Genomic DNA, 10,554 nt, shown 5'->3' on the forward strand with positions numbered 1-10,554 from the left:
GACAGCAATGCATATCTCACGAAGTGGCTAGGGAGATGACATGAAACCACACCTGTTAAGCATGGCCCCAAATATCCATTTTCATGATGTTGTTAGCAGTTTTTTTCTCCAAGAAGGCAAGGTTTTCTGTCTTCTTAGATGTCCATGTAGATCAGTTTGATTTTCCAGCCAAGATTCAAGGAAGAGATTACAGTTCAATTATCTGTATTCTGAAAAGCTTCAAAGTCCATTCATCAAGGACACTGATGAAGGTAAAGTTTTTATTGAGACCTTTGTATTTTTTTCAGATCTTTTAGTGGCCTGAAGGGGAAAACTAGAGTAGGTCAGAGCATATATAACTAGGGGCTCCTGGTCACCACTACATGCTAGAACCCAAACTTCCCTGAGTACTTGGAGCTGGGAAAGAATCATGAAGTGGCTTGTGCTCCTCGGGCTGGTGGCCTTCTCAGAGTGCATAGTCAAGTAAGTATGGAGACTGTATGTTACATTATATTCCTTTCTCGGATTTTTCTTTTCATCTGATTGTTCTTCCAACCATCAGGTTTAGAAGGGAAAGGAATATTATGGTAAGAGTCTTAAAGTTCAACTCTGACTTATTGTTAAGTAACTTGCTATCGGAACTGTGGATTCCAAGATCTTGGTATAGATTTGGGTTGCACAGATCTTGGGGTCCAGTCATGTCATGACCTGTTGAAAATACAACTCCTTGCTACTGTTCAGTGCACGGTCTATGCAGATGTTGATGTGGCCCTGTGGAATAGCACTTTTCTACATTTTTTTCAACATGTCCTCTTTTTACCCTGTCTATTTCAGTGTGTATATGCCCATGTCTGCATCTCTGTATCACTGTCATTTATCTCTCCATCTCTTTGGAAGTCACTGAGAATGTATTTCTCTTTGTGTTGTTTGCTTTTAATTTTTCATTTGACTCTTCCTTCCTTCTCAAGCCTCTGAATTTCCCTTACTTGTTCCCTATATCTTGGACTCTTCTCTCAACTCTCTCTTCTCTTTCAATTTGGAGAAAGATACACTGTCTTATGTCTAACAAGCAGTATTACCACAGCCAACTCAGAAACCTCTTGCATTTCAAATTGCTCCCTTGTAAAAGAGAATAAGAGTCTTCCTTCCTTGAAGTCCTTTGAGAAGGAATGAGTGGGATGGCAACAGCAATGCTAATGTCTGTTACTGTTGACACTTCCTATTTATCAGGTTCCTTATATCCATCACTTCACTTATCCCCAAGATATTCTATTTGAAGGGTTTGTATTGTTACATTCCACCAATTTACTGAAGGGGACACTGAGACACCACATGGTCATATGGCTTACCCAATATTGCAGAAAATAACCTGTATACAAATATATGTCTTTGCCATAGTATATGCATAAAATTCTGATAATAATGTTGCTCATAAAAATGATTAGAAAACACACAGGGCCATTACAATGACAGTTATACCTTAACACTGAGAGCTAATTGTGGCATCTTGTTTGTTTTCTTGTCAAATGCTCGGTGAAAGAATACCTCTAAGGAGAGTGAAAACCATGAGAAAAACCCTCAGTGGAAAAAACATGCTGAACAATTTCCTGAAGAAGCATGCTTACAGACTGTCCCAGATTTCTTTTCGTGGCTCAAATCTAACTATTCACCCACTGAGAAACATCAGAAATGTGAGTATTTTGGAAGGATGGTGCTCCACAGCGCCCCCTGGTACTCTAGCTTAGCATGGGGCTCATCTGGAGGTGCCAAGTGGGATGTTGGGGTGGGGTTCCTGCAGGAGGCCAAGACACTGGAAAACAGGGACCCCAACCAGAGTAGAGGCACTCTCATCCTCAACTGTTGGTCTTTGTGACTGGACCTGGCAAATACCAGGTGGCAGGTAAATATCCATTTCTGTGTCAAACATGTGTCATTAGTTTGAGAGTGATTGTTCCTTCTGAACCAAGTGAGCACCTCAGTTACAGTTGAAGAGTGAACCATCACTGATCAAATTGCAAAACCAACTGCAAAGCAATTGTGAATCCCCAGGTAGAGGAATTCAGTTTCCACAGATGCAAGAATGACAGCAGGAAAGAGTTACTGAACCTGTATTATGTGTATGGCCATAAGAATCTAACACAGTGCTTACTGTTTTTAGATTAGAAAAAGGCTATTTTGTCTTCAAAAATGCCCATGCCAGACTGGGAGATAGGCAAAGAGTAAATACATGTTAAATGAAAGGCTCACCTGTGTGGTGTTGATTGGATGTGGTCTGAGTATAGAGAGTGGCAGGGGTTGATCAAGAAGGATCTCCTGGAAAAGGGGGTGCTAAGCATTGGTTTGAAGAGAGACTACAGAGCATCTCAGATGAAGGAACCAGGACTTCCCTGAGTGTCCAGCGGTCCTGGAGACCCACTGGTTATGCCTTTGGGCTTCCCATGCAGGAGATACCACTTCAATGCTTGGTCATAGAGTCAATATCCTGCATAAAATGTAGCACAGGAAAGTAATATATCAAATTCAGAGACCTCTGTGACCAAAGTCTGTGAGCTGCACGGTGGTTAGAAAGTGGTCTCAAGAGATATGTGACACCCAGAGGGAGGCATCAGTGTGGGAATAGAGGGTAGCCAGTTCTGCACTAACCCCCTCCCTCCTTCTCCCTGTAGTTGGTCTACATGGGTAACATCACCATTGGAACACCCCCTCAGGAATTCCAGGTTGTCTTTGACACAGGCTCATCTGATTTGTGGGTGCCCTCTGACTTTTGCACCAGTCCAGCCTGTTGTGAGTAGAGAAACCCCATACCTGGACCATCCTTCACTTGCCCTGCCACCTGTTTTCCACCCTTGGCACCTGATGACACTCATCTCTTGTATCTGCAGCTACAAAGATTATGTTCAAACATCTTCAGTCTTCTACCTTCCGGCCTACCAATAAGACCTTCAGGATCGCCTATGAATCTGGGAGAATGAAAGGAGTTGTTGCTCATGACACAGTTCGGGTAACAGTGTAAAAAATGCTGAGTCAGGACTGGATATGAGGTGACCACTGCTTGCGAAACAGATGCAGGACCATCAGGCAGGACACTTCCTAGCCTAAATCCAATAGATATTGGCCATCTTATTCCCAGGATCATGTCTCTGGGGTGGCAGTGCCCATGGTGACACATGAGCAAACAAATCAGCTAACCCAGAGAGTGGCTTGCTGTGTGGATTTGTAGCTTTTATGCCCATGAGCAGTTCAAGGTTCATTTAGCTGGGAGCGAAAAGGGATAAAAAGCACCCACTTTTATATTAACAGACTGTTCCCGCCATTTCCGCTGACAACAGGTTTAATTCTGCAACAACCCCGCAGAGCAGTGAGTCTGATTAGCTCATGAGACATATGAGGAAACTGAGGTCCAGACAGCAAGGGAGCACACATGCGGTAAATGGTGGAGTTAGGCTGACTTTTCAGGACTGAAGTTGCTGTGGGGTGTTTGGGGACAGGATAAAACTGATCTGGGGACCCTGGGGCCAGTCAAGGGCTTCAGGTGTCCAGAAACTGGAGGCCTGAGAATTCAAGGAGCATGATAAATGAGTTCTCACTCAAGAGGACCCTTGAGAGTCTAATAAACCTATGGCGTGTCTCCCCCAAAATACTTGAGTAGTTCCCCTCTCTCTCTTTCTCTCTCATACACACTCACAGAAATATATGTACATCCCCCAAAATGAATTCCCCAGGCAGTAATTTCATAGAACCCTGCAAGCAAGACTGTGTTTTCGGCTTCTGTCTTCCTGGACAGATGTAGAATCCACAGTGGTTAAAGAGAATTCAGTCCGTTCCTGTAATTAGGTCCAATGATGCCAAAGAGAAGGCTATCTTGCTCTCGATTGTGTTGTCCATAAGGTGGCACCAATGGGACCTGGCCTTACTCTTGGTTACCCCACCTGTACAGAAACCACAAGGCAAATTTGACTCACTCAAGTGGTGTTTTTCAGAGGGGCAGATGTTTTAAAATTCACAGCCTCTCTCAAATGGAACCCAAGTTTCCCTTCCACCTTGCTCTAACCATCTGTGGGCAACCAAAGACAGAGCCCAGCCTCAGTTCTTCTCTAAGGATCTAATGGCAATGCACCCCAGCCCAGTCCTAGCCCCACTTCACGTATCTGTAAGTGGGGACACTCTTCTCTCCTACAGATTGGGGACCTTGTAAGTACTGACCAGCCGTTCGGTCTAAGCGTGGCAGAATACGGGTTGGGACGCTGGAGATTTGATGGTGTCTTGGGCTTGAACTACCCCAACCTATCCCGCTCAGGGGCCATCCCCATCTTTGACAAGCTGAAGAATGAAGGTGCCATTTCTGAGCCTGTTTTTGCCTTCTACTTGAGCAAGTAAGTCTGAGATCGACAATTGCTTTTTCCAAGTTAGCTGTAAGATGCTTTCAGTTGCACAAGAATTATGGAATACTTTAAAAAGAAGTATCCTGAGAGTAATATAACCAAGGATAACTATGGCCCCAGAGCCCTACCTGGCTTTAGCACTGGCTTTTATATATAAAATAATTTTGGAACACAACCCTACTCCTGGGCTCAAGACCAGTAACTTGGTGTAGCTGGGTGACTTATGAGGGAGGCTAATGGAAGGCAACAGGAAACAAGCTGGAGGAAAAAGCAATACGATTTGCTTATGAATTTCATAAGTAAGGAAGGAGAAGGATGGTGGATATCTTTCCTTCCTCATTGGCACTTCACTGGGAGCCCTGGATCAGCTCCCCAATTTGTGGAGCCAGTGAGAAATGAAAGTGTGTGACACAAAAGTGTGGGACGCCTTGTTCAAGAAATATTAGGCATTACAAGACAGGGAGAGCAGAGGTGGGGTCCCTTCTGAGTGTGGGGCCCTTTGGACATTGGAGGTCACAGGCCAGTATAGCCAACTCTGGGTGACCTGAACCCATACCCTTAGAACTCCCAGGCCTTCATTTTCTTGAAAAATGACAAGGCGGACACGGGGAAAGCCAAATACTTCAGCACCATGCCCTCTGAGTGTGTCTGAGCACTTAGGTCGCTGGAGGTCCAGGGCTTCTTCAGAAGACATAGTGGGTGGAGCTCAGACAAGTGATTCGGCTTCTAACCTCCTCTGTGCGGCTCATGAGACAGTAACAGACCTCAGTCTGGATCTCTATCTCTCCTAGACACTATTTCTGCATATGTACATGGGGACATTATTAGGGCCTTGATGGGTGGACAAGCACAACTCTCAGACAGTGCTGTTGTTGCTGTCCTCTAAGGATCCCACCCTCACTTCTCTCTACAGAGACAAGCAGGAGGGCAGTGTGGTGATGTTTGGTGGGGTGGACCACAGCTACTACAAGGGAGAGCTCAACTGGGTACCATTGATTCGAGCAGGCGACTGGAGTGTACACATGGACCGGTAAGCCTCTCCCTCTGAGGGTCAGTCCAAGTGATGCTCCCGCTAATGTACATGGACACAGGCAGACATACACAAATGCATTCTCAGACACACAGTCACACAGACATATACTCCACCCACAACGACACAGACACTTGGAAACATACAAGGAGACACATATAAACCTACACAGATACATATGAAAGTATGCATAGCTACTCAGAGACACACAAGCACTCACAGAGACACATACAAACACACATACAAACAAAGACACAAGCACATGGATACACAAACAACCTATGGGTTCATAATGCCCAGGCCTTCTGAGGAAGGCTCTGACCAGGGTCCCAAAAGGGTCCAGAGAGGTCTGCGCAGCTGGGAGAGGGCTGCACCCACTGCCCTTTGAGGTGGGGAGCATGGTTAGAGGACTCTACAGTGTGGTGAACAGAGGATCAGGGAGAATTTTACCAGCCTGAACAGAGTTACGATAAGATGACCAACTGTCCAGGGCTACCAATGTTGGAAGTTCTCAGTACAGATAAATGTCATTTTAAAAACAAGGACAGTCCTGAGAAAATTGGGAAAACTGGTCTTCTTAGGGAGCAGCTAGCCAGCAGTGGAGAGAGGTTGCCTGCAGTCTTAAGACGTGAAAGCAACTGAAAAAAAGACACCCCAAGTTTTGGGCACACAGTGGAACAGGGGCTATTACAGAGAATCAGGAAGGTGGGATCCAGGAGTGACCTGAGGACAAGAGGCATAATTGATATGGTTCTGTGTGATACGGTCAGACAAAAGCTGACTTATCCTTTGGAGTTTGTGTGCGCTAGTCATGTATTTCCTGGCCAGGGTCTCAGGGTCTGAACTGGTTGTAGGACTAGTGCTGGGAGACACCCTCTGGGAGCCCCTCTATCCCCCTACTATGAGAATTGCTGCCCCTGTGAATCTCCATCTTCACTCTGTGTGCAACCCGTTATTTGTTCTCCACCAGATTTAGCTCTCTGGAGGTTTCCTATTGTTTACTCAGTCTTCATTCACTCACTCATTGAACAGAGAAGCATTGGACATCCACTGTGTGCCAGACCCTTTAGGGAGGCAAGGAGAATAAAACTTGCCCTCACTCTAAGAAAGCAGATGTACATGAAGTGACTCGCCCACATAGCGAATTGAGACTTTGGTACATGCTAGACATGAGAAGGAGAAGGCAATGGCAACCCACTAAAGTACTTTGCCTGGAAAATCCCAGGGATGGCAGAGCCTGGTGGGCTGCTCTCTGTGAGGTCACACAGAGTCGGACACGACTGAAGTGAGTTAGCAGCAGCAGCAGCAGCAGACATGAGGAAGGGTCTGCAGAGAGTGACCAAGACAGGAGACTGATAACCATCAGGGGAAAGACTTTCCAAAAACTATACAATTAAGCTGGAATCTGGGAGATGAGAAGAAATATGCTAGTCAAAGGGGAGTGGAGTCTTCTAGGAAGGAAGATCAGCTTGTGTCAAGGTACAAAAGATCCTGGTGTATTCAAGTCCTGCATTTGAGGATGTCAGGGAAGTATTATGTCGAGAGCAGAGGAAAAGAGGGAAAGATACGAGGGGCTGGTTAGGAGGCAGTCGGGAAGGGGGCAACTCTGGGGAAACTCAGAGTGACCTTGATGCTCTCTTTCTTCCATTGTCTCTCAGCATCATCATGAAAAGAGAGGTTATTGCTTGTTCTGATGGCTGCTCGGCCCTTGTGGACACTGGGACAACACTTATCCAAGGCCCAGGAAGACTAGTCAATAAAATACAGAAGCTGATTGGCGCCAAGCTTCGGGGTTCCAAGGTGAAGGGTTTTGCCCCAGGGTCACTCCCAGTCTCCACACACAAGGATCACCATACTCAACCTCTCACTCTCTCTAACAGCATTACGTTTCATGTTCTGTGGTCAATACCCTGCCCTCTATTATCTTCACCATCAATGGCATCAACTACCCAGTGCCAGCTCAAGCTTACATCCTCAAGGTGAGGGGGAAATACTGACGGTTGGTTCTCAAACTGGAGTTGACAGGAACCCTCGGGCTGTTCCTGGGAGGAGGGCGCCCTCTGGAGGCCATGTCACACCATTGCAGATGCTGCTGAGCCCTTTGGCTGGGCCTGTGCCTCCCACAAATCCAATCACTTGAGAGAAAAAGGCTGTGTGGGACAGCGATCTTCCTGAAAAAGTGTGGAGAGGCCACACCATATGGAATAGTGGGAGTCAGGGAGAGGGGAATACTAACGTCCTCAGCCCCCAGAGAGCTTCAATTCAATCTGAACCCTCAGGTGCATGAATATGAAATTCAGCTCTAGCAGTCCCTGAAATAGGCCATGTTACAAAGAGAATGGCAGAGGACAGTCCCAGTGTGATGTCCCAGCGTAAGTTAACAGTCTGCCTTCCCTTCTCAAGATTTTTCTGGTCTGGATGATAAATTACATGGTCAGCCTAGTCCTCGCCTGCATCTTCCCCTTGCTCTGGACAGGTGCCTCCTTTGTCAGTTGGGATAGCCAAACTCTCTGTCGGGAGGTTGGATAATAATGTGTATAAAGGGTGCACAGTGACTGCTCAGCCCCAGCACAGGGTGGAGGCTTCCTGTCAGCTCCCTGCGAGAGTTCATAGCAGGCTGATGGACTCAAAGAAGGCTTTGAGGAAGAGAGGGAATTTCAGGAATTCTAAAATGACAAACTCATTGAGCCATTTTGAGGGTTGCTTGGTTCTAGGCAAAAGTGCACTGGATTCTATGCAAATGTCATCTCAAGATGGTCTGCACTAAGGCACTGGGGACTTACTAGGGCTGATGAGGGCTACGGACTGACCAGTGGGGATGGGGAACCAGAGTACGTTACCCACACAAGCCTGGAGTGGCCAAAGAGGGTGAATGTGGGCCAAAGGAGGCTTCTCAGAGTTTCTGAGTTAAGTGTTCAAGAACATGTTGTGGGCACTGCTCTATTTAAAATGGATAACCAACATCGAGGTACTTTGTAGCAGAAGGAACTCCACTCAGTTATATGACACCCTGGATGGGAGGGGTGTCTTTCGGACCAGGATACCCGGATACACATGGTTGAGTCCCTCTACTGTCCACCTGAAACTCAGAATATTGTTAATCAGCTATACTCCAATACAAAACAAAGTTTTTTAATAAAGTATGGATTGTGGGGATTGAGGAGGAGAATCAGCATTCTCTGCAGAGTAAACAAGGAGCAGGAGTCAGAAGGAAGAAACAGGGAATGAGGGGAACTATGGACACATTTGTTCTTTTCTAAATAATTATTTTGAAGTGTGGATAATCTTCAGTGTTGCATTAAGTTCTACTGAACAACAATGTGACTCAGTATACACATAAAATATATATTTTTTCTTATTCTTTTTCATGTGGTTTATCTCTGAATATTGAATATATACCTGACATTCTACAATAGGACTTTGTTGTTTTTCGTTCCTCTGTTTCCCCACTCCCAGTCCTTCACTCACCACACCCTTCCTCACGGCAACCTCACGTCTTGGCCCTTTTTGGTTTTGGATGGACTCTCATATACCCTGCTGCTGAGAAAACCCCTTGATACTTACTAAAAGAGGGAAATAAAACAAATAATTTTGCTAGGTATGGATATTGGGGGGAGTCACCGGTAAGGACTCATGCTGACTGGTGTGTGTCTCTGACTTCCCCAGGATTCTAGAGGCTACTGCTTTACTGCCTTTAAAGAGAAAAGGGGATCTACAGAGAGCTGGTTACTCGGTGACGTCTTTCTGAGGGTGTATTTCTCGGTCTTTGATCGAGGAAATGACAGGATTGGCCTGGCACCGGCAGTGTAATTGCTTGGAGTGCTTCAGGAATCAGTAAGGCCTCTCCTAACACTCACTCACACTAGGGCAGTCCTGCCCAGGATGCTGGTGAACTGTATTTGGTGGTCTGTATACCCTATGCTCAGTAAAGAATAAAGTTTCACTCTTAATGGTGCTGAAACAAATGTTGACTCTGTTTGTGTCTGGATGTGAAGGATCTAGAGCCAAATCTGAATCAAAATTGAGAGGAGCCCTACTCCAACTGGCTTCAAGGAAAGGGGAGACTCATTGAAATGATTCTGGGAATCCAGGATACAAGAATCAGAGCAAATACAAAGATCTCAGTGACTGGACCCAAGAAATCAGAAGTCATCAATTCTCTTTCACCCTCGCTATTTACCTTCGGTCTGCTTTGATGGTCTTAGCCTGGCAACATTTTTCCTTAAGGCTTCTACACCTAGTGAGGGAGTTCAAGCTACCTCCCTAGAGTTTTAAATCTCAAAGGCTTACCTAGCAAGGAAAAAAAGTTTTCAGGCATCAGAATTCAAGGGTGTTCTCTGAATGACCCACTTCAGTTCACATGTATAGCCCTATATCAGCCATCCTGGCAGGGACATGGGGTCTTATGACTGGCTTTACATGATCTTTGGCCCTGACTCAGCAGCACACATGATTGTTAATTTCCTCCAGAACTACATGACTGAAGCTGGGGAGAGGCAGCCCCAAGGATAGTTACTGGCAGATGGTCTATGCCATGAAAGAGATTGTGATGACCCAAAAACTCCACCACCTCCTCATTCAGAGGAATTATAAGGGGTAATAAAGTAGACTCTCTTCATCCCATCTCAGACAAACTTATCACTGGGCTTGTCTTCTAGGGGATTTTTGGGTGAGGTGCTTCATGCAGAGATGGTTCCCTCTTGTTCTCACACCCCAGTCATCAGCTGTCTGCCACATATGCCTGCCCTGTCCTTTTCAGTTTACTTGGTAAGTGGTGGCCCCAGTGGATCCCTGAGCCATCTCCCTCCTCCAGGGCCCGGAATGCCCCTTCCTTGGCCTCTAATGCTGCTGGGGAGAATGCAATTCATGTGTCGGGGGACCCAGGGTACACAGAGCCTTCAGTCTTTCTGAGCTTCCTCCAGGGATAGAGCTACAAACTATTTGCTTGGAGCTGCCATGGTTAGGCACCTTTGCAGTGGAAGCATCCGTTCTTTCCGCCTGTACCCCTCTGTACATTCCTCAGCTAAGACAGCAGGGATCAGAGGTTTGTTTCCTTTCAGATTGACTGGTTTGATCTCCTTGCTTTATAAGAGACTCTCAAGAATCTTCTCAAGCACCACAGTTCAAGAGTTCAATTCTTTGGCATTCACCCTTTCGTATGGC

The 10,554-nt window shown here is 46.0% G+C and overlaps 1 protein-coding gene across 1 annotated transcript; it reads left to right on the forward strand.

Annotated features, from left to right (window-relative positions):
* Positions 1-373: 373 nt before the first annotated feature.
* Positions 374-9,201, forward strand: LOC138082773 (pregnancy-associated glycoprotein 1-like). The gene is made up of 9 exons (XM_068976077.1): positions 374-462; positions 1,520-1,670; positions 2,646-2,763; positions 2,862-2,980; positions 4,159-4,352; positions 5,275-5,391; positions 7,050-7,191; positions 7,272-7,370; positions 9,058-9,201. The coding sequence occupies exons 1-9, from the start codon at positions 410-412 to the stop codon at positions 9,199-9,201; spliced, it is 1,137 nt and encodes a 378-aa protein (XP_068832178.1). The 5' UTR covers positions 374-409.
* The last annotated feature ends 1,353 nt before the right edge of the window (positions 9,202-10,554 follow it).

This window comes from Capricornis sumatraensis, chromosome 8 (assembly GCF_032405125.1).
Source record: "Capricornis sumatraensis isolate serow.1 chromosome 8, serow.2, whole genome shotgun sequence".
Taxonomy (NCBI): domain Eukaryota; kingdom Metazoa; phylum Chordata; class Mammalia; order Artiodactyla; family Bovidae; genus Capricornis; species Capricornis sumatraensis.